The 25,646-nt window shown below is 31.2% G+C and overlaps 2 protein-coding genes across 2 annotated transcripts in view; one reads left to right on the plus strand and one right to left on the minus strand.

Moving 5' to 3' along the window:
- LOC106468559 overlaps window positions 1-22,340 on the plus strand; it is an 85,406-nt gene extending 63,066 nt beyond the window's left edge. Inside the window, exon 7 of the mRNA XM_013928994.2 lies at window positions 21,412-22,340. Coding sequence (XP_013784448.2) covers window positions 21,412-21,573 — 162 coding nt within the window. The 3' untranslated portion in view covers window positions 21,574-22,340. The remainder of the gene's footprint in view (window positions 1-21,411) is intronic.
- On the minus strand, window positions 69-18,787 carry LOC106468561. The gene is made up of 4 exons (XM_013928995.2): window positions 18,612-18,787; window positions 13,913-14,101; window positions 12,293-12,505; window positions 69-1,936 (listed from the first exon to the last, which is right to left on the minus strand). Exons 1-4 carry the CDS (start codon window positions 18,708-18,710, stop codon window positions 1,751-1,753), a joined length of 687 nt encoding a protein of 228 aa, XP_013784449.1. The 5' UTR covers window positions 18,711-18,787; the 3' UTR covers window positions 69-1,750.
- Window positions 22,341-25,646: the final 3,306 nt, after the last annotated feature.

Consider the following 25,646-nt stretch of genomic DNA (forward strand, 5'->3'; position numbering starts at 1 on the left):
TTGTTATTATTGTATATTTATATTATTTTTATTTTAAGCAGACAAAGTATTTTAGAAACATTCTTGTATTTTATGAGAACTTATAAAATATGAGAAAGCTATATTCAAAGTACATGTACAGAAAGGTGCTTAGTACAGTGACACATTTGTAATAGGCTTGCTGGACTTAGTAACATCTGATTTCACCTGTTGTAAACAAAGTGAATTTATAGATAAAAATGTATTATTACTATTAAAACCTAATTCTAGGATATCTAAACCTAGTATTTTTATTTTGTTCAAAGTTAAATAATGAACACTAGATCCATCTTAGTTTCATGTCAAACATAATATTAGCTACTTTGGGAGAACATAGATTAATCATTTTTAACTACTTCCTTTGATGGAAAAACAAACTGGTGCTTCTACAGAATTTTTGAAAAAAAGGTACACATAAATTAAAATGTGTTGGATTCAATATTCAAAATTAAGAAATGTCATGAAAACCATGTTATGTTGGTGAAAGAAAAATTGGCATGATCCATTTTTTTTAATATATCATCTTATACCTTAAAATGTTGTATGTAATTGACAGTTTCACAGAAAAACATAATGTGGAATGATATAGAAAATTCTTCTGAACAAAATTCTAACATAAAAGTGGTTTAATATCCTGATAGATATCTTGAATTTAATTTGGTTGCCAATTGCAGAATGATTGATTAAAGTAGAAAAAAATACATAAAATTGGAATTTGATGAATTGGTTTAAAAATTAAGTTTGGAGAGAGAAATGGTGCTTTATTACAAAAAGTCTGTTATCTTTTTATTTGTTTGTGGTAAATCAGAGTAAGTTGTATGAAGTAAAGCATGATTTCAGTCACTACATCAATAGGAATGCAAGTTTTACAAAAAAAGATACAATATAAAATTAAGCATTTTGGCTGTGGGTGTAATACGAAAAGAAGTTTATCAATCAGATTGTGTGGTTTCTAGATATACACACACCTTTATACTCTCATTCTGAAAAAGCAGTTGAGGTTATTCAGCTTTCCAGTTAAATTTAACACTCAGATTTTTTTCACTTGATTTGTGAAAACACATAAGCTCACATTAGGTAATAAAATCCACAATCATCATAGCTGGAAGGAGGAGAGCTGTCATTACTCATCATCATAATAGGGAGGAGGAGATCTGACTTTACTCTGAACTACATCTTATTATCTGGTCTTGGTATGGGTTTTGTTACATAATGTGACCTTCCATTTTGTAATTTCACAACTGGTAGTCATGCTTATAGTAGCTTGATTTTGTCACATGAATGTACATTAATTAACTTGGTTATGGTGTCAAATGTGCAAATAGGAATTTAATTTTTTGCATATGCTCATAAAAATAAAGTATTGACTTGCATTGCAGGATTCTTTTCGCCTTATTTTGAATGTTTAACAGTATATACAATAAATGTCTGATGTTCAGTTTAATTTTTACAAATAAATACCATTTTTTACATCAGTCTAAAGAACTTTGTTGTATTTAGTTTATTTAATATTTTATGGTAACTCAAAAGTTCGTTAAAAAGAAACATTTTAAACTACTTACATTAAAATTTATTCTCATAAGAAATACTGTGTTTGTTATTCAACACAACTTCTCAGAAGTGTCATAATTCTTTCTATTTGACTTTCTGTTGTAATTGGTTGTCAAAACATCATGTAAGATGCAATACATAAATGTGTACAGAATTCAGCAAAATTAGTATAAAGAATTATTTATGAGTTATAAGGTGTACAGAGCCCTCTGTAGGCCAGGCCATCAAAAAGAGGTTCCATGGCATGAATTGTTTGCCGATTCACCATTATACAGATATGATTCACTGGGCAGGTACAAACATGGTAGGTCTCATATCGTACCGTTGTTATGTGGCCACAAAAATCCCATCTACCACATCTTTCCAGCTGTAGAGGAAAGAAATAGACCCATCAGTGAGACATGTAATTTGCATTTCTGTGGGTTATTTTGAATTTACTGACATAGTGAAAAAGTTGAACCACTTTAAGCAACACTTTCCTTGCTTTATGTGCTTGGTGTGTATCTTGTATTTTAAAATATATATATTACTATAAAATTACTTTTTATTTTCAAAATTTGGTGACTAAAACTTGTTTTTTTATTATTAGTTTTGTTTATGCATAGTTTTATTACTTATGTAGAAATACAGATTGTTTTACTGAACTTTATGTATAATTTTTGTGTGGATGGTTTTCTTAAAGTTTTCACATATATCTTGCATAACTGTATTGTATTCCTTCAAGCAACTTTGAGTTAATCTTTTCCTTTATAGTGTTCATCATGATATAATGATTGAAACTCAACAAATCTGATTTTTTCCTTTATATAATCAATATTTTCACATGCCATTTGATTTAATCCAGTGTCTATAATATGACAATTCTTTTGCACCATCTAGTGTTCTGCATTCATTCTCTCTGCTAACTTGCTTATCTGAGCCAGACTCTTTTTCTTTTGAACTGATATCTACCCAGAAAGGTTTTAAACACAATATTTTAACCTGAGTTTTGACCTCTCAAGTTTGCACCTTAACTGGAAGACTTTTTGAAGATTATATACATGTGCATATTTTTGTGATTCATAAGCTTTTGTTTTGTATTGAACAGTATACTGGCTTCTTCTTCTTTTTTGCCAGGAAATCTGAATAATATTCACCTCAGTACAAGTCATATAATTGTAACCAAGAGCTTGGAGGAAAGATAAGTGACTGAAACATGTTTTAAAAGAAAATGGAAATATAGTGTATAAGACTGGGTCAGTAGAAGTAGGGTTCCTGTTACCTCTTCAATTTAATGATAGCTCAAACCTTTATTGTTTAAATTAGTTCCAAAGATTCATAATACAGGAATGTTTTAGAAATTATGGAATTTCTAGTATAATTTTTTAATTTTACTTAATACAGAATGACTTCAGTTTCTGCACTAACAGAAATATGGGGGAGTTAAAAAGAGATACAGCATCATAACTTATCATTTGAACTGTAGGATCATCATGTTTAAGCTTCTAAACAAAATAGAACAGAAAGAAGTGTTCTTTAATAGTTAAGTTCAGAGCCAACTTGACCAGTTAGGTAAAGTAAGCAAAGAGAAAGGACAAAATTTGCAAGATGGAGAGAAGAACGAAAAAATAAAGTGAGAAGAACTAGGGAGAGTACATTGTACAGGTGTTGTGAATGCTGTTTTAATATGTGTCAAGAAACAAAATTATTCTTTTCTTTACAAATATGTCCATTGCACTAAGATTTCTTCTTACATTGCCAATCATAGTTGCTAGTGGCAAATGTACATCTAGCTTTATAGAGCTAATGCTATCAAAACCTATTTGAGATTAACAATGAAGCAAGAATATTTAGCTGATCTTCACTGAGCATGGCATAGCAGCAACCCAGACGGAAAGCTTGTGAGAGATTTTGTAGTATTAAAAGATAGAAAAGTACAATTCTTTTAAAACTGATGTCTGACAATAAGCATGGACTATTAACCTTCTGTTATTTACATATTTGTAAGTACTGAAAAATGTTACCATTACAGAAATGAAATAATTAAATATCAGTCTGAATAATGTGTGCATTTGATTTTATTAGCTCTGCTTATTTTCCTGATTAGTCATTCTTTTGACTTCCAGTGATTTGTAGGTCAAACACTATAAGTAGTTTTAACATTATCACAGATGAGGCTGTCATTTGGTGAATTCCTGTTGTCAAACTAGCCATCCACCCAATTTGTTCAAATCTGGTGAGAAAAATGTCACATATTCCAAAATTGTTTTCAGTTTTAAAAGTCATCTTGTATACGTCTCATAAGTTATATTATCATTTTACATTGATTCAAAGAATCTGACTAGATATTATAAAACAAATTTTCTAGGTCTCAAAACATTGCATTCATTTTATGCCATTCATTTTTAGCATACATCATTCTTTGATAGATTGTTTAGGCACAGTGTTCATGATGAAATTTTGTTGAATGGATGGCAACTGCCTGTTGTAGAAACACAACTATAAAGGACGACATTTGGAAAGTCTCTTCTGCTTGCTATTTAAAAAACCTAAAATTAGTGTTTTATTTCAGTTACATTTTATGAAATAATAGGAAATCTTCTAATTAATTCCAAGTCAGAGATTCTTTTCACCAAATTTCATAAAATTAAAAGAAACAAAATTACAACAACTTTTGTGTCTTCATTTAATGCATTATTTACCATTTATATTATCATATCGCTTTATTAGCTAAATTTCACTGAAAAAAAAATTATTGTCCCAATGAATTCAAATTCTAGATGCCTCAGTTTGCTTTAGAATTGAAAAAGAAAGTGTAGTGAGATAGGAAAGGTTCATGAATGAATATTCATAATCCATATCTGCCTTAAAAAGATGCAGTTTGTAAGTCTTTTGTCAGTAATTTACCTTAATGAAAACTGTTTTGTACAAATAATGCCTCAGTATTTCTTGAAATTACTACTGTATAATAAACTGGCTTAATAATTGCAAATATAAACACTTGTACCTAGTGTCTGTTTAGATATTTCATGAAATGACTAGCTTGTATGTTAACTGGTCTGTAATTTTGATCATTAGAACATGAATTAAAGTGGCAAAGTTCCAAAGTTTACTGATCATCATAGAAGTAAATAACGTGAATATTTAGTGCAACGAAATGACCTAGAATGCACCAGAAACACAACTATAAAGGACGACATTTGGAAAGTCTCTTCTGCTTGCTATTTAAAAAACCTAAAATTAGTGTTTTATTTCAGTTACATTTTATGAAATAATAGGAAATCTTCTAATTAATTCCAAGTCAGAGATTCTTTTCACCAAATTTCATAAAATTAAAAGAAACAAAATTACAACAACTTTTGTGTCTTCATTCTAGTGGCTTAGGTGGTCTCCAGAACCAGCCAAAAGTTTTATTTATTGCTCTCATTCATGTTATCAAGATAATTTGAAATATTGCCTCGTTTCATTTAGAATAATAAAGTATCTGAATATGCATTGTTCAAGTAATTGTTCTTTCACTATGCATAGTTGAAATACCTATGTATGAAAGTGACACGGAATAGCTATAATGAAAAAAAAAGAATGTTTATTTTGAATACTGTTATAATTTCATTACTGTCTGCTACTATTTGTTCAAATACCATATTTTCAGTAGCTATCTTGAGGGATCATGATTTGGCTCAATATTCTGAGGAGAACTGTGTAGAATATTTATTGAACTTTATTGTACCAAGTGAAAAAAGCATAAAACTAGTGAGTGATAAATGTTGCAAGTTCAGTTGAAGTTAAAAATACTCCTTATTTGGTTAATTGAAGTATTGAAGGCACAGTTATATGGTTTTAAAATGATACCCAAATTCTGATATGATAACTTACCTCCTCTAACATAATAGCTTTGACAACTTCTGCTCTCTATATGTACAAATTTTTGCTCACCATTAGCCTTGTGATGAGTATGCTACAACCCTCCACCTATAGGAGTGTGACACACCCTTCTATTGCAGATGTGTTTTAATTCTGCTCATTTTTATTTCATTTTTTTCTATATGTTGCACTTAATTTGTTAAACAAATGATTTAGTTGTTTTTACATACTGTATTATTCTGTGATAATTTGTGGATAGAAGTTGTTTTACCCACTTAAGTTTCTTTTATTCGAATTCCTCAGAATAGTGTTACAACTAATACTTCTTTTGTAACACTTGCCACTGTACAACAGGTGTAATTTCTGTGGATTCTGGCTCTGGTATTTCAGTGAGGTGGTTTCAGCCTTCTTTTGCTGTGATTTGAATTCTATCATGTCGGTTTGATATGTCTCTTGTACCAGGGCCAGATGCACCACTCCCTGGTTTGTCTGGTTTGAATGATGATGATTTGAATGGCCATTTACCACCTTGCTTCCTTTGCTGTGTAGTTAAGTGTTAAGTCTATGAATGTTCCCATGTTTTCTGTCAATCATTCCTTGACTTAATTTCCAAGGTATAATACATTTTGTCTGTTTGTTAATTTACCCTTGCTATACAGATTTCAGGCTCCATGCTGTTTAGTTCATAACCCAGTTACATTCTGGGCTCTGCATTTTTTCCTGGACTCTCAAACCTTCAAGTCTTTTTTTTTTCTCTCACCATCATATATTAGAATCAGTAGACGATTCTTCTCAATTAGAATGCTATCTTACCAGTCAATTACCTTTATCTGGGGTTCTATTCCTGGTTGTTTGTCATTTATCATTACATCAGATTTGATGTCCTGTAATTATTCTACAGCTGGACTGTTTTCATTGACCTTATTCGTTGTGCTATAGACGTTTTGGTTTTTTGCACCCTTTGGTGTATTTATACTCCAAGGGTTTGGTTGACCAAACATATTTGGTTGACATACCTATTTACCCATGCATCCCAGAATCACCTTCATTCTTGTCCTTGGGGTGTCAGGTCTTTTCATTCTGTGCTTTACTGTTGTTTCTGGCTTTGACTCTCTATGTTTCAGCCAGGTTGTCATGAACTTTGCCCATCTTCTATGTTCAAATGGTCTGCAGTTTTATTCATCACCTGGATGACTGGCCACTTTTGGCTCCATCTCTCCAGGCATCCCATACTCACATGCTTGTTTTTGGGGGGAAATCTACACGTATAAGTTGACTTGTTTTGTTAGATTAATTCTTTCTTACCACAACCCAATATCTCATCCTGCTCAGGGTTTTCTTAAAATCCTACTTTAGTAGGACCCAGCCTTCACTTCTTCAGTTGCATTCGATGGAGCTGATGGGTATCAATGCTGAATCCTCTCCTTCATTCACATTTCATCCTGCCTTACCCGTACTCCAGCTTCACGCCTAATTTTCGTTTGGTCCTTTGTGGGGTGATCTAGACTTTCCACATGTGTGGCTACTCTTATCTCCCATTTAGTCTGCTCTTCTTTTTTGGTGGTCTGTAAGAGACAGTGGCATTGTCTGCCATTGGTCTTTGTACCACAATTACTTGCCTTTAAGTCCATGCTTTTCTCACCATTCCATATTTCACTTGGCAATGACAATGACCTGTTTGTGTCAACCATTGCAGACTATGGGGCAACCTTTTCCTCTCATGTCATATCCCTTTCATTTTATGTCCTTTTTGTCTCTTCCATTTTTTCTAGCCCTCTACCAATCATGATTGGGATTTCAATGCCATTCTCCATGCCCTTACCCAGCCTCATTTTGTACCATTGACTACCTGTTCCTTATCCCACCAATTTTGCTCTTTTTTTTTTGCCTCTGGTCATCGTAAGTCAAGGTGTGCACTCTCAACGTATCATGTATCAGTTACCATCATGTTTTCCTTTCCAAGACCTCAGTGGCTCGTGAGGGAACTGTCACTTGCACACCAACATTACTCCTTCCCATTTCTCATTTAAATTCCTGTTACAATCCAGATTGTCTCTGCTGTCTGTTTCATGCTTTCTGATGTTAATTAGTATGCACATCTTCCTTCCTCAGTTACAGTTTCCTCCTCCTTTTGCATTGGTATCCTTCTTTCACCCTTACCCCTTTGGACTTGCCAACTCATTCTTTTGGCTTATAAATCCTTGTCTTCAGTTTTTTATCGTCTCCTCACACTATATCTATCTTCTCGCCCTATCCCTGGTTGCTCCCTTCCATCGTGTGTTTGTGGAGATCTACCAGGATGGCAGGTGGACCACACTGCACACTTTCTTCACACATTATTTACATTTGACCATTTCTTTCTCCACTGAATACTGATTGCTGCCCTTTGTCATACTATACACCTCAGTTCAACTTTGAGTGGGTGAGTTTTCTTTTCATTTATTTCCATCTCATACAGTGGCCCTATGCTTCATATAGGAGTCTGCTCTGTGGCAAGTGATGACTGGCCAGTTATAATATTCGGCTGGGGAACTCCCATCGTACCACTTCTTAAATGTCTGTTCCCAAGTGGTCTAGTTTTAGATGGGAGCTGTACCAGCAACCAAAATCTGCAAGGTACAGCCTTTGAGGTCTATAATGCCAACCGTTGAGATAGGGTGTTCTGCAAGATTGCTAGTAGGTTCATCATCAAAGTATATTGCATCATAAGTATGCCCATCCAATACCATACCAACTCATGGGGTGTCATAAGTAAAGTAAGGAAGGGATTGCTGTCCGTCCTTCTGTTCCTGGTTTCATACATGGGGTTTGACCTGCTTTTAAAAATAGGGTTCTGCAATCTCTTATTGCACTTTCTCCTCTGTTGTGTTCCTTTGAACTCCCCACCACCCTATTTCCCCCCTATTCTTGTGAAGTACTGGAATTTTTTCCACTTATCAGCTCCTAGCTGCTGAGGTGGTAGACCAGGGAGGCTTCCTTTTGTGTATGTGCTTAATCCCACTCAGTTAAGAGTAGGGTAGTGGTGTTCTGCCTGTATAGATGGTATGCACTCTCCTCCTACCATGGAACCCTCTTTCCTACTGCTGCCTAAATGTTGATTCCTGTTTGCGCTGGTGTTGGTTGGAGCTGGACCAGCCATCCTAAGTCCTCACATGTGTGGTTTTTGTTGGGACCCTCCTCCTATTGTAAACTGAACAATACATTCCCAGTGCCCTTTGGTTTTGGACTGGAGTTGACCCTCCATGTTGCATTCCATCTTCCTACCATTGCTCAGATGTCTGGTACCCAGGTGGTTGATGGTAGTGTAGTGCATTTGCATGTATGCGCTAACCTGGGTTTTATGAATGGAAATCCTCTTTCCCTTCTGATTCCTGGGTCTGAGGTGAAGACAGTAGGGACCCTCCTCCTACTGTGGGCCTGAGGATTCATTCCTGGTGCTGCATGTTTTTGGACTGAAGTTGACCCACCAATCACAGTCTGCCATGCCCTATCCACTCTACACCATCTGGCACATCCAAGTTTCTTTTGGATGTGCTTCTTTATCTACCCATTTAAGGATGTGGCTTCATTCACAATGGGTGAGAAGGATATCTGGTACAGATGTGTTGCACTCTCCGTGAATGTGTTCCTCTACATGGAGATGTCACACTCCATGGGCTCTCTTCAAAGATTTTTCGAAGGGTGCTCATGTAGGTAACTTTGCACTGGTTCCTCCACAATTTCAGTGTGGGATTCTATCTATTATATGAGTGTGAGAAGAGGTAAGTCATTGCATCGAAAGTTAACATTTTCCTACAGTGAAAATGTATTTCCAATACATCCTTTCACACTTCCCATCTATCCTCCCCATTTCTGGTGCTTACTTTTTGCTTAATCTGAAGTGAAAATTGGGTTCTACAGTATAGAAGGAATCAGTTGTGCTAGGAAGGTGTGTCGCACTCCTATTGGTGAAGGGTTATTGCATGCTCATTTACATGCTACAGTGTAGTTGTAACACTTGCAGACACGTAGATGTAGGTGTAAACAGAATGGTAGTGGCAGCGAAAATTTGCACATATAGAGAGCATTAGTTGTCAAGAAAAGTTACTCTGTGAGAGGAGGTAAATATCTATCGGAAATACATTTTCAGTATAGGGAAATGCTAACATCTGAGATCTCCTCTCCTTTTACAATACTAAATGTTCACCAACTTTATTGTTGTGTTCATAGAAAATTCTTTTCAAAGAATGTGACAAAACCAAAACTGTATAATTTATAAGAATTACAGGCTTCAGGGGGTCAACCTTTTTAAAACTTTGAACATGTAAATTTTATTTTTTAAAAGTGTACCTAAAAAGTGCACTGAAATGAGATGTTATCAACAAATTGAGATGTTTTAGAGGGTTTAACTGCAGTTATAGTAACTTCAACATTATTCAGGCAATGTACTGCTTCTCATTGGATAGTGATAAACATTTGTGTACAAGTTATATTAAATTATTTAACTTGAAACTTGTGCAGTTTCACTCAGTTGTCATTGGTAAAAACTAAGCATTAAATTTTAACATCTTTATTTCATATTTTGACTCAAAAAATATTATTAGAAATATATAGTAAACATTACTTTTTTCATAAGAACAGTAAATCTTCCCAATTAATACCCAAACTCCTTTTATACAATTAAAATTAGTTCAAGCTTTCATTCTTGTCACATTTTTGTTTTTAACTCTTCTACAAGAGTTCTACGGAGTACATTGTTTATAAATGAAACTGAATTCCAAACAGTACAAGGCATATTTACACATATTCTCTACTTTAGCAACTTTTTGTCTACTTGTTATTATATCACTTACCTTTGTTGGTAGCTAGATTGCTCCTAAAATACTAAGTGGATTCTTCTTTTACTTTATGAAGGGTCTTTTCATCTTTTTAGACATGATTTTATTTATACTAGAAAGGCTGTTCTCTTATAACTTTGACAACTCGGTATTTGAAGCATTAAATCAATCTTTAGGAATACTGGGCTGTTCACTTTGGTTACTGAAGTTCCTCCCTTATCAGAGAAATTCTCTACTCAATGAAATGTATATTAGATGGAAGCCTCAAATGTCATAGTATTTCAGGTCTATTTCCTTCAATAATGATTTTTATTTTTTAGAATGTAATTTTCCTAGCATTTGAAGTGTGTTGTCTAACCAAGTTATTCGAATGAGCAAGGATTTGCCTCTTTAATTGTTACTTAATTTTTAGAGATGCGACTCTACTTTCTTTGTAAAAGTGAATTCTGTCTGAGGTCCGGCTCATGTTGCTAAGTTTTTTTTAGATTACTATCCCTGGGACTTTCGTCACCTCCAACAACTAGGTCTGGGTCTTTTTGATAATTTTCTTAAGAATTAATTGGTGATTATTCTCATAACTTTGGTAATTTGTAATCAGTACTAGGACTTGTTTAATGCTCATACTCAATACTGGTACTTATTTGATTTGTTTTTCATTCAACCCACATGTCTTCCATTGTACTGTCAGAGAAGCAAACATGACTCACAGAATCTAAACAATCAATTAAAATTCTTCAACTGAATCAGTAAATAACCTGATGGCTTTAATCCTTGTTGGCAAGAAGATCATGAGGAAAAGTTATTTAGCAGCTTTGATATCAATCATTATTAAATTAATCAGGTTGTCTTATCTGGCTATGTGATTTATATGATGAGCCAATCCAAATGATACATTTTATTGGCTGATTGGTACCTGATATTAGTGCATTTAATGTCTTTTTGTCATTCACAAGAATCGGAAGAATAAAAAAAACATTTGAGGTAAGCTCACAGTTATGAAGTTTTAATATAGTTGTGTGTTTAATATATATGTGTTTATTTATAACCATCAAATCAATGGTTTTGTGTATTTTCTTTTGTTTTTAGTAAATTGTATTATAAATTACATGTATGAGCAAAATCTATTGTTGTATGCATGTATGAGTATGGCAAGTATAATGTTTTCCCACACTCTATCCTTCATGCTCTTCTATCTTTATAACTTGAACATTTTAACCATGAAAGGGTATAAAAGATACATATTTCAAATTAATGTTTCTGCATAGAAATTAGATTTAGAGATTTACTTGTACTTACTTTTTGCATCTCACATACTTGCCTATGTCCGCTACTTATGAAATTACTGGAGGAAATGCTGGTAACAGTGTAATGTGAGTCTGACTTAGCTGAGCAGAACAATATGGGAAATACAAATGGGAGCCATATGAGTGTTCAAATGAATTGCCATTTGCTATGAAATATTTAAATATTTGTAATTAAAAAATGTCAGCTAAATATACTTTAATATTAAACAATTTCAAAACCACAAGATTTATTGTCATAGCTTTTGGGGAATAATTTTTGTTTCCCCTGGTTAGGCATTATATTATAGGTATTATAGGTATTTGTTTAATGATAAGACCCAATAAAAATTTATATATATATATTTACATTTTTTAATTTAAAAAGAATTATGCTTGAAAAAATGAAATGGATGAAGTTTCATAAAATGATAATGGTTTTAAAAATAAATTAGAAAAACTCTTATCTTACTCTTTAAAAAACACCACCAAAAATAAAATAAAAATACTATTATATTTTTCCTGCCTAGGAATAAATTTGCTAAAATCTGGTTGCTTCCATAAAGTTCTTATATATGCTATTTTCAGGAATTTGAGCTGAAAATATATGCAACAATTTCTTTATTCATAGATTTGATCTACTTTAAAATATTTAACACAAATGTATACATGCACACAAATCCAAAATTTTACAAAAAGATCAGTTATGATGTTTTGTAGAATAATTCTCATCCCAATGAAAAACATTAACACTTAACTTTAATCAACTTTTTATTTACTTACTGGGATGCACCTGTAGTACTGGCGTTCTATTCTTCTTTCTTGTGGTGCCAGGGTGACGTTGAAGTTGAGACGGTCATAGTAGTGTTCCTTTGGACAGTGGCAGTGTACCTCTACATTGTGGCTGATGATTTGTGCTGAATCTCTTACTCTCTCAGTCACCAATGCCAAGCTATTTTCTGTACAGTTGTCTTGTTCACCCACTTTCCCACAAAACTGTTTGAGTAACAAAGACTAGTATATATATATATATATATATAGAAAGATTCCTTAAAAAAAATTTTGAAACCTTCGACAAGAAATTTGACATTCCACATAATTAAAACTTAAGTTTTTTAAAAACATTGCACTTTTTTATGCCTTCACTTTTTAATACAAAAGATACAAGCATTAAACTTTCCTATCAAATGGCTAACATGGATATATTTTATACCAAATTGTGTTCTTGCTCTCCATAGAATTTTTATAGAGAATAATTGAACTACTAGTCATTAAAGAAATTGTAAAACTTTTTTTGGCAGCAATAGTTTACTTATGATATTAACAGTATTAAATGTGGGTTCATAAATTACCCATCTTGGTAATTAAAGGGTTAAGCTCTTCTAATTCATTTCTACATTTTTGTTTATCATCATTAACATAGATTAAAATTTTGAAGAATAATCTTTTTTTTGTATTTCAAGTTAGTGTATATGTATAATGTACTCTAAACAATATATTAAATAAATATATTTTTTAATGGGAAATACTTGTGACATCCAGATATATATATGTTAGGATTTTTGTTATTTTTAACAAATATCAATTGTAAAGTTTTGTTTATATTATGAAGACAAGTTAAAATGTGACATGTACATATACAACAGCTGTTATAGTTATCACTATAAATAAAAGTCTTCAGAGTACAGTTTGAGGTATGAACAAGGGTCGGAAAGTAGTGTGTATGAAATCTGAATTAACCATGTTATTGTTTGCTAGTCATGTTTTGTTTATAGTGGTGGCAGTTTATGGAATTCTACAGAATGCTGATTCAGTAACATTTTCTTGCTTTGTTTACTGATTGAAAATGTTCAGTTATGTCTCATTCTTCTGTTAGGGAACTTGAATACTTCATACTGTTTGATACAATTATGTGATTGTATAAGTAACTTTCTGTTAAAGGTATTATTACAACCATGGAGAGAAACAACCTTCCAACATCATTTGAGAAGAGAGTTCTGTTTATGATTTGAGAGTGTTCAAACTTGCTAAGAAGTTGTCTGAGCATTTCTGTGTCTGCTGATAATGTGCTATTTTATCTTCAACAAAGCCATTACATATGTTACTGATTTAAATACAGTTGATTTCATTTTATTTTAGGTAATTATCTTCTATACTTTGCAATGGTCTGAACACTGGTCAACTGGCCTCATGCCTTAGTATTTTTATAGTGAAATGTAGTTGTTTACCTGTATTCTGACTTCAGCATCATATCCTGTCTCTCTCATTTTACATGTTACACCTCACCATACCTGTTCTTCTTCCATGTGCTAGATCCTCAAACATCGAGTTTTTATGGAGATCAGATAGTTTGGCTTAATCTTGAAAATACCACAGAACTTAAAATGTATTATCCATTCATACCTTCAGTTGGGCCCTTCTATTTACATGCACAGTTTGGTCATCACCTTCACTCCATGCTGTTGGGCACTCTGACCTATCAGGGCATTTACAGAGCCGAATAGCCAATGGTGAGAGCCAGAACCGTTTATGCAACACATTACATGCTCTGTTGGGATTTTCACACACGGGAAGGTTTCTTTCAGATGTTGCCTGGACATGTTATAAACAAAAAATATATTTTAAATACACACGTTTTTAAGAGTGTTACGTGTATACCATATATTTATGCTATCAGTATATTATTGTGAAGAATACTTAATAATCTTCATGTACTAAAATTGTGCTTGAGTTTTATTTGGATGCTTAGTTAGATTTCTGTCTTTCTATTTCTGAGTTCTAAAGTTGTTTCATCAAAATATTAGAAATATTAAGTTCTAAGCTGGAATTCTTTATTTGAAGAATCCTCCAAACTGTGTTTAAACTTTTTTACATATTTTATCTGACCAAATATGCTTGTGCTCAATCATTTCACTTGTCTTTGAATTCTTGTCATAAAAAAATTATAAAGTATGTAGAACTAAGGCTTATGCATGAATGTATACTTTTTAATAGTGAGGAACATCTACTTTGCCTTCTCCCAAGAAGTTGTATATATAATATCTCTAGTCAGCAATTTCTTATTGAATTAACATTGTTATTACAAGGTAAGACCTTTTTAAAGTTTTTACAAACTTTATAACTTAACGTAACAAAATAACAAAGGACCTGTTGACCCATCTATGCTTTCCCATCCACTAAAATATGCTATTGAAAAAAGGTAAACAAAGAAAAAACTCAAAGCCAGCCTTTATCAGTTAAATATTTATGAAGCCTTCCCTTAAATTTACAGCTTCAACTACATCTAAAAGCAAACTATTTCAAAGGCCAGCTGCACTGTTACTAAAATAAAACTTTCTTAACTGAAGATAATTGCTACCTTGCCAAAATTTATCTGTGTCCCCTGGTCTTACCATTAAGCATGAAAACATATGTTGCATGAACACTGATTCCCTTAACAATCATAAAAACACCTCAATCAGATCCTCTCTAAATCATCTTTTTTCAAGAAAAGGTAATTCTTGAGATATTAACCATCCCTGGTATCATTCTAATATTCCTCCTCAGAACCCTTTCCAATAATTCAATGGTAAGGACCTCAAGACTGAATTCAATACTCCAACTGTGTTCTAAACAGTGATGTATAAAATAACATTATAACCTTTTTGTATTACTTGACTTGTTCAAGTGGTTAAACTCTTTAAGAGGAAGCAGTAGGTACTTAGTGGATTAAGCTAACAATCCAAATAATTTCTCTAATGAAAGTGCAATAATAAAAAATAAAAATAAAAACTATTAAGATTAGATATATTTTACAGTCTAACCAATACTGTTACTGGAAGTAACGATAAAGAAATAATATATTTGTACCTTACATAGGGAACACACAACACTAGCTCTTGGCTCGAACTATTGTCGTAGAAGAATTTCTTTCAAAAATGAAACATCAATATAGCATGCTTGAATTTTTTCCCAAATCTCTCTAATATGTCTTTTGACCAATGCAAACCCATTAAAAAACTCCTAAGGTGTAACTTTAGAAGAGCATGACATTTGCAACAAATTTATGACAACACATGTTACTGTTTACACTGTGTTGACTCAAGTAGCAGAAATTTATCAATAGTATGAGCAGAAACTAATGCTTATGAGGATACAAAATACTGTATAAGAAATTAAAATAATGCATGAATCATCCATGAAAATATCACAAATTGAAGACTGATTGCTACATGTTTATTTGGCTAGTTATGAAATTGTCTAGTGTGAAGTATTCAGTGTAGGCTTAAGCAGTCTATAATGTATATATAGAAATTATTGCCATCAAATGTTATTTAGTAATAATTATAGAGGTAATGTTGTTACTTTTTGGGTACATTAGTCAAAAAATGAAGTTCAAATATTAGGATTTATGTTACAAGTTTCAAAACCTGTCAGTCATCTATGTGATGTTATAAAAACATACATACATATATCCATAGTACTGTGTTTAGCCATGTGATTAATGATTTCGAGACACGTGTGGTGTTATAAAAATGTGTGTGTGTATAATTCATAGCACTGTCTTTAGCCTTGTGTGATATGATTTTGAGACATAAAAATATACATCCATAGTACAGTCTTTAGCCATGAGTGACTTGATTCCAAGACACATGGTGTTATAAAAATGTACATGTACACATACATAGTAGTGTCTTTATTCATGTGACATGATTCAGACACATGTATGGTGTTATAAAAATATTTTTGCATACTTCCACTGTACTGTCTTTAACCATGTGTGACACAATTTAATGTCTAAACCATGGAAAAATTTACTATAGATAATATAACTTAATGTGGACCCTTTTTATATCTAATAATTGTAGAAATATTTCTGTTTATTAGTTGCACCATTTTTTTTATTTTTGTCTTGTGTGTTCTTGGAAAAGAAACTTTTTGTGTAGCACCTTATCTAAAATGTACTTTAAGCAGCCATAAATATGTTAAAAATGCTGCTTGTATACAGTACTAAAACACCCCAGTAATATAATATTAAATGATCAGTATATTGAAATGAGAAAGCTCTATAGACTTAAAACATACAGTTAAACTTCTCTACTCAAAGATTTATTCTATGTTTAAACATGATGAATGTTGTCTATTTACTGTTATGAACATTTTACATTGTAATGTGTTACATACATCCGTACCTCTTAAACATTGATAAAAGTTGTTTCCTACTTGCTTATATGTGAATTACTGTAAGATTTGACGACTTTTCTTTTCAAAAGTTAGATTTAAATGAAATAAAATGTTCTTTTCTCATAACCTACATTTTCTTATGTATTTCAGTAAATGGGATGATTTTGGGATAAAATATTTTAATTTAATTATGTAACAGGGGAGTTGAAAAGAGTAACATGAAATGCCCTGTATGTGTTGTGTAGTTACATTCATATTCTAAAGGTTAAACGTTATTTTAAGAATTTATAAGTGAAATTACATGAATAGTAATACCTTTTCAACTTATATCATGAAATGCTTCTTTGTATATTTATTTGAGGCCAAGAGTTACAAGTATCAAAACTTTTGGTGTTATGGTCAGGTAAATTGATTTTTCTACCTAAACCATGTATTTTTCATATCACATGTATTACAGGATCTGATAATTTGATAATTCAGAACAACAGTTATTCTTTACCTTGTATACCTTATACAACGTGTGATAGTTTGGGAGTTTAAAAGTTGAAATGTTTGGGATTACACTTACAATTCAGTCAACTGAAAAGTTTACATTATTGACACTGACATAGATATTTTTTTGACATTTCCAAAATGTCTGATATAGGGGAGAAAACATTTAGGGATTTTAGTTTCTCAAGTGTTTCATGTAATTTAAGAGATAATGATTTAATAATAACAAGAACCTGGATTCATAAAATAGAGGCACAGAGTAGCTTCAGAAACATCAAATAGCAGATCCTGCACATTTACGTAACAGCAGGGATCTCTCTTTTAATATTTTCCTTAAATATTCCAAACACTAGGATAATTACATACCATAAGAACTTTGCTTACAACTTTTGCTTAGTGATTTTATTAGTGTTTGTAACATTTAAATCAATATTGAAATACTTGATTAGAGGTGTTGTAAATGTAACTAGTTAAAAAGGCTGTTAATGATATAACGAAAAATCGTTTGTAGAATGTTTTATTGTTTCATGGTAGTTTTAAAATATATGTCATGTAATTTTCTCATTTTTAGTTTTAGTATTTATTAAATAATTAAAGTTACATGTATTTACTTGTTGCAATTATTCTGATTGAAGTGGTGGACAGTTTAACTTGTGGATTTAGTGATTTTTACTTGATAACGAAGAACCCACTTTTTAGAAAATAAAAGTTTTGAGTAATGAAAACATTTCAACAAGATTTTGTCATCCTTGGGTACTTTTCCTTTCAAAAGATGAAAATAATTGAAATAAAATGTGCTATTTTCTCATAACCTACATTCTCTTTTGCATTTCAGTAAATAGGATAATTTTGTGATAAAATATTTTAATCGTGATCTTTCTAATACTCATTATTTCTTTCCCCCCATTTATGTTTTAAGTATTGTGGTTGATTTTATACGCTAATCATTGACAAATCTGATGTTGTAGAATCAACTAAATATATGTAAACAGTAAGTAAACTTTAAAAGTGTTGAAAATTAGAAAATGTTACTATTTATTTTATTTTCAACTTGTTTTAATCAGTCCTAAGATTAAAAGTAGTGTAATTTTAGGTTTTAGTTTTCTTAAAACCTTCTTTTAAATAAAAAAGTTCTGATTTTGTTTTCTCCCAACTGTACAAGTAGTACTTAAAGAATTAAACTAGCCAAGGTACTGTACACTTTACACATCTTTGTTTTGATCTTTTATCTTACATTATACACTGTTATGTCTTAAGTCCATTTATTAATGTGTTTTCTCTTTGTTATGAATAAATTGTTTGCCAAAAATTGAAAAAAAGAAGTTAAAATGGTTGATTTTCATTTGTGAATAATATAAATTATTTGAAATTGGTTAAAATAAACTCTTTAATGGCAATGGTTATTTTAGTCAGTTTATGCTACGAAATCTTCATAGGATTAACTTACCCCATTTCCATAGCTTACATAAGACTCCTGGTTGGGTGTTCCTCTCACTAGGCAGAAAATAAAACCAGTCAGAATAACAAAATCTGTATAAGGTTTCATTTGAAACTGTTGAAATATAACTTGTATAAAATGGCTGCTTACTGTTTGTTTAGAGTGGACTGAGCTATTATTTCAGTATCTTGGGTGGGAGGAAGAGGTGGGTGAGAATCTAGAGTGCTCTCTGTAATTCTGTTGAAATAAACCAGATGTACAGTATACGTGTGTAGGGAGTAAAGGTCCTTTAATTATGTAGGAAGCCTTTCATGTACAGTATATGTAGAGTAATGCATGGGTGATTGTAAAACATACTAAGAACTGTCACAGGAAAGTGTTTGTATCCATATCTATTTGTCATAATAACCAGTACATGAACTTTTAGGTCAAGCTGAAGACTTGTGTTATGTACAAGATCAATATTAAGCAAACTGTGACACATGAGTATACAAAGTTTGTTTCAAAAAATAAATTGTTATTGAAGTATAAGTTTTTTGGATTGTGATGTTTTTCACGTGCATTACAGAGGTAATTAAAACATAAGTTGTCCTTTCAGATACATGTTGTTTATGAAAGTACGAGTTCTAATGTTGAAATATACAATAATATTTTAGGCAAAATTTGTGATTCACTTATAAATAAAAAAAGGCCTTATAAAAGAAAAAGAAACAGAATTTCTATCTATAAATATTCATTCTAAATTATTAATGTGGTAAAAGTAATAATATTCAGTTTTTGAAGTGGCTTGTTATTATACTTCATACATAATTTGTTTTCTCATTTGAACAACGAAAGTGCATGTTTCACAGTACTGTAGTTGAAACTACATCCTTAGGTCTGTTTACAACATCTTTATGAGATACATGATTTTCACGATTATGCTAATGCAAATGATAATCATCACTTTGAGGCATTTGGTCTTAATGGAAACAAATTGTCAGTTTTTAGGAAATGTTTTGTTCAAATGCTGGTATAAAAAAGCTATTTCTAAATTATTCAGAATGTTTAGAAATAATTATGGAACGAAATGCTATTGTGTTAAATAAGTCTGCAAAGCAAAGTTATTTGTCATAGTGTGAGATATGAAATTTGAAGTTTGAGTGAATTACTTTAAACTGATTTGATTGAGTTAAAATTCAATATGAATTAAATTTTAGATAACTATCAAACACCCTTTTTTTGAGCCTGTGAGAGTGATTTACCTAAATTTTTTGACCAATGTATTGAAATGTAGTTAATGTGAGTACGTTTGTTTTTTATACAGACAAAAAAACAATTGATTATCAGTTCTTGAAATTAGCAGTGGGTAGTTGGCATAAAGCCAGTGGGTTCTAGTGTTTAGTTATAGATCATCAAGGTATCAGGGCTTTAAATTAGCTGTGGATAGTTGGCATAAAGCCAGTGGGTTCTAGTGTTTGGTTATGGATCATCAAGGTACCAGGGCTTGAAATTAGCTGTGGCTAGCTGGAATAAAGCCAGTGTTTTCTAGATTTTAGTCAGAAATAATCTAGGAAAACTGTCATTTTTTTGTTAGTTGATAATCAAGGCAAGATTATGAATATTCATATCAATTATAAAGAACAGTCAAAATTCATAAACAAAAGTTGGCTACAAGCACAACATTTATAGAAAAACCATACATGGAAAATTGATCAAAAAGCCTTTTCTGGTACTTTGTTCTGTATCATTCTAGTAGATTTTTATTTGAATTCTAAAGCTTGAAATAACAAGCAAAAACAGTGTGTTGGTGCAGTGTTTCAGTTTCTTTATTATACTTCTTTTTTTTTTCATATTAGGAAATGTAATTATTATCACAAATATAGATGTTAAAATTTAATAGTATATTCAAATATACAGAACTGAAAATGTGATGTTTTCTGGAAACTTGCATCAGGTTACCAGTTATACCTGCTAAGGGCATGCAACTCATGAATTGTATATCTCACTTTTTGTTTTTGTAAAACTATTGTGGCTGGCCCTTTTGTGAGTAAGTAACTTTGAAAGTAACTTGTAAACCTTTGCCAGTGACCAAAAAATTATCTTCAAACCTTGATTTATACTTAGTTTTACTCAATATTATTACAGAATTATTACTATGGAATTAAATTCCTGATGATGTTGCACATGACTCTCATTGGCTTTTTAAACACAATTTTCTTAAACTATTTGTGTACCGTATTGCTTGTGGGTTTGTTACTTTCCTGGTTGCAGGGAATGTAATATACGAGTCACATAAAAGTATGTAATCAAAGATACAAGCAATATTGCAATGAATCCCATTGGGCAAAGTCTCTCCTTTTCTATGAATTTTTGCATGCAAAGTCAGTGATTTCACATATTTTTCCTAGCAAGTTTTTTTTTTTTTACATTAAGTGTTATAACAGGTAAAAACATAAAAAATCAAGTGACACATATTGAGTTCACTGCCAGTAAGGCATGATAAAAAGACAAATTAATAGTTTGAGGGTTAAGCTAAAGATGTGCTATTGTGAAAAAATATTTAGTAACTTTTTTTTAATGTCACAGAGTAAATATAATGACACCTGTTAAAATTTCCATTTTATTCTTCACAACTGAATATTTGGAATTTTAACTATTTTATTCTGTTTACGTAACATATTATAAAATATTGTTTAGAAAAAAAGAATTATAAAGAGAATGTGACTACATAATTCTGGAAAGTTCAGTGATAGAATAATTGTGTAACACACTTTGGACTACCTGCTAGGAAAGTATTGAATAATAGGAAGTCGTTTTTTCTTTTTAGGTAATGGAAGCAACCAAAGCCATGATGCGCTGCCACCTATGGGAGAAACTGAAAATAACACTGGATAATGAGGCCTACATTTTGCCTAAACAGTGGTTAACCCCTCTTTGTCAACAGGCTATAAAAGAAGCTATAGAGAGTCAGATGTTATGGGAAGTATAACTGAACACATTGAAGATTTCCTTAACCTGTTTTGTGCATAGTTTTCATTAAAGGCCATCATAATTTAATGTTTTTGTTTGAACATTAGTTTCTCATTGCTGATAATATAAAAGAATTGTAAAGATTACCATACTTACAATAATAGCAATTATCTATAGTCCAAAAACTGGTGTTTTTTCAAGTCTCCAAGTCATACAAGAATGAAGCCGTTATAAGCACTTTGAACCTGTAATATTCATGAAGATCTCGGAGTATGTTTCTCTGGAAAGCTTCTAGGTGCTCTAAAATGAAATTGTGGTCTTCACCTTTTTTATCCCAATTTGATATTTATACTGAATTTTTGAACCTTAAAATCAAAACAGTAAAGCAAAAACATTTTATCATATAATAGATATGATCAAAACTCTCAGTTCTCCTTTCCTAGCTGTTGGCTTTAAACTAATTGTATAAAATATGTTCATGTAATAGTGCATTGAAGTTTACCTGTATAAAGCTTATGTGTAAAATAAGCATTTTGTATTGTGAAGCAAAACCTACATGTGTTTATGAATTACTTAACACTGGTTAATCAAGGGTTCTGTCTGTATTGCATGTAATTTTATATGGATATATAAGTTTTACATAGTTTACATACAATAAAAATAACAAGCCTGTTTAAGATAGACATCTTTGGAATTAATAAAGATAACAGTAATTTCAGTATATTATTAAACAACAGTTATACATATACATTTATGATATACTGTATCATTAAAAAGAAATGTAAATTTGTACTTATCATTATTTAGTTTTTATTAGCATGCATTATTATATTCCATTTTAATTTGCTGCTATATTAATATAGTATTTTAGTGTACTTTAGTCTTAATGTATGCAGTACTATTTGGTTTTTGCTTAAACTATGAAAAAATTCATCTCTTCTGATCTCAAGACACTTTGAAGCAGAGATATTTGCCAGAAGTATCTTATTCTTTGAAACAGTTAAGCATGGCTTAATCTACTACCAAGCCTTGTTTCCAACTTATATAAAAAGTTTTTTAATATAGTAAACTAATAAAAATACCTTTGCATATTACTTTTTTGAAATGAAATATACAGTTTCACCCTGCTAGATGTCCCATTTGAAGCTCAGGTTAAGAAGTGAAAAGGTCAGAATGTCCAATAATGCCTTTCATCCTTCTTTTTGTAATATATCAACAATTTTTTTTTCATTATTTAAGTTTTCAAAAATTAAAAAAAAATCCTTTTTAAAAGTTAATAAGTTGATACATAAAATTAATTACTCAGTGACTTCATGATGTTCTAATAGTGCTACAAGCTGTATAATTTGTAACAGTAAAGTGTACCATAACCTATGAACTTCATTTTTAGATTCAACTAAATTAAACAACAAACTTCAACCAAACTTTATCATACAGATCACTGGCTGAAAATTGTCTTTTTTTTAAGAACCTCATGATGCTAAAAAAACAATGTTATTAGGATGATGACAAAACCTTGTCGAAACATTGTACATTTGCTGTTATGTTAAACTTATATTAAAGTTTTTCTTCATTACCCATTCAAGCCATCTCCAGCCATTATTAATGTTATTAGGATATTGGAACATTAATATTTTTGACATCAAGTGTTTTGAGATACTTAACAGTACTAAGAAGTTGTATTTTATTTTACTTTTATTACTGTTACAGATAGTTTACGTGAAATAAGAGAGCTTTTTATTTTACAGATTTATGACATTTTTAAATTTTGTGTGCTACACACAAAAAGTTGCAAGTGCTTCATTTCAGTCTTACTCATTACATGTAAATTTGTTAACTGTTTTTGATATTTGAAAAAATCATATTATAATGTCAGGTATTCTTTAAAAAAATCTGTCATTTTCTTTGAATATATTATCAGTGAAATATTTGTGAACATTGATTGAGTCATAAATATATTTTTTTCATAGTTTCTTTGAGTTTAGGTTATAAGATTGAGATGAAAAACATCTGTTGTATTTATTCTGCAGCATTTTTTAAAATGAGTGAAATGTTATCTCAGAGTCATATATCATGTTAAATCATCTATGTGACTGAACATTTTATCCTAGTATTATGTCTGTTCTGAAAAAACTTTTCACTGCCTCACACCTGTGATCTATTTACCAAGTGTACAGTATCTTTAAACATTTAGTTACTTTTAGATATTGGCCAATACAGTGTTACTGTAATTTTTCATATCTTAGATGAAAGGCCCAGAATCGTGTAGAAAGTTATTATAGTTACATTCTATTACATAGAATGTAGATATGAGCACTAATTAGTGAACATGTCTAATTTTAATGTCAGAATATCTGGACAGTGTTTGCCATATACCCTACAGTAATGAATTATATGGTTTAATCTTGGTAGCCCTATTTTAATAAAATAGCTCACCGGTTTACAAGTAGCCAGCCAAGGGTTATTTCTTTATGTATATTATCTAAAACTGGCCTTTCAGGGGAAAGGTATGAAATTGACCCATAACAATAAATAAAGTCAAGTCCATGGTTGTAAATATTAATGGTAGAATTTTTCATTGTGTAGTAAATTTGTATTCTTCTACTGTCAGTATCATTTTGTCAGAACCTGTGGAGGTCATTTGTACCTGTTTGTAATTTTATCAACTTGAATGTTTTCTTGTAAAATACATCAATTTGTACTCTTCTGATTCATGTAAGTTTTTTCAGATTCTAGTTTAATCTACATATAAACTGAGTAGAGTGGTTGTCTGTCCTCTTGTTTTCCTGTATAAGTTTGCTGAAGTCTTGTTAGTGGGCATTTTCTGTTCTCAGTATTAAAAGTTTTTTAATTTTTTAAAATCCTCTTGGTCTACCTAGCATCCTTTATTTCTAACTAAAAATCAAAAATATGTAAACCTAACTAAAGTTTTTCTAAAGTTTGAAATCTGTATGGTGGAACTTGTCTGTACAAAGAGAAAAAGGTTCATGGACAGTTGTATCAGTTAATATCTTTTTGAGTTCTTGTAGAATGAATGTTGGATCCAATAAAAAACATCCTTTTGAATTCTTGCGGAAGTAAATTTGAAAGTTTACGAGCATGAAAAGTTTTTTAAACCTGATTTCAGAAATAGTAAAATAACAAAACTTATATAAAGTCTTTTGATTTTCCACAACATGATTTATGTATCAGGAGAAACATAAAAAAATAACTAATGAGTTATCTTTAAGGGTGACATAAGTAATGATGATGCTTCAACTGTACCTAACGTTATAACTGTGCATGATGGACAATGTTTTTACTGTGATTGATTGACAATGTTTGGAATGTGCTTAATGAACAGTGTTTTGACTGAGTTTAATTGACAGTGTTTCAGTTGTGCTCAGTTCACAATTCTTCAACTCTGTTTAATGACTCGTCACTAATCAAGTATAAGCTGTCAAATTCACAGATAATATTGTTTTTTTCAAATAAAATTATTTATTTTCCTAGTGTGAGAACACCATTGGCATATAATAGGTTTCAGTGAGCACAAAAAAGATCAAAATTTTTTAAAATGTGTAAGGTAATTGGTTTTAATGATATAATTATCCTTATTTATAATTAACAAAAGTATTAATAAAAACCAATTTGGGAGGTGAAAGTGAAAATTGAAGGATACAGTACTTAAGTTGAGATCAAGATAATTAGTTTAAAAATGAAGTTGACTCTGTAGCATCTAGTCTAATTCTGTTGAATTGAGCAAAAAACACACCAATTAAATGAAATGTATCCAACAGTTTGGTTTGCATCTGTATTGTTATCTTTAATGTAATGTTAAAATAACACTTATTGAAATGGGTGATATTAAGCTGTGTTGTTGGATTCATCAGTCATATCTCAGTATGGCTGTTGAGGAATATTAAAACATGCATATTTAGATTGACTGATTAAGAATGTTTAGTTCTGATGAACATATGAATTAATTTGAGGAAAGCTATCAACTTTATGTAATAGCCCACATTTTTGTTTTTCAATTGGGTATGTTATCCAAACAGATGAAGCTGGCAAGTGTATATATATATATATATATATATATATATACACACACAC

The sequence above is a fragment of the Limulus polyphemus genome, unplaced genomic scaffold, assembly GCF_000517525.1.
Source record: "Limulus polyphemus unplaced genomic scaffold, Limulus_polyphemus-2.1.2 Scaffold3053, whole genome shotgun sequence".
In the NCBI taxonomy this organism is placed as follows: domain Eukaryota; kingdom Metazoa; phylum Arthropoda; class Merostomata; order Xiphosura; family Limulidae; genus Limulus; species Limulus polyphemus.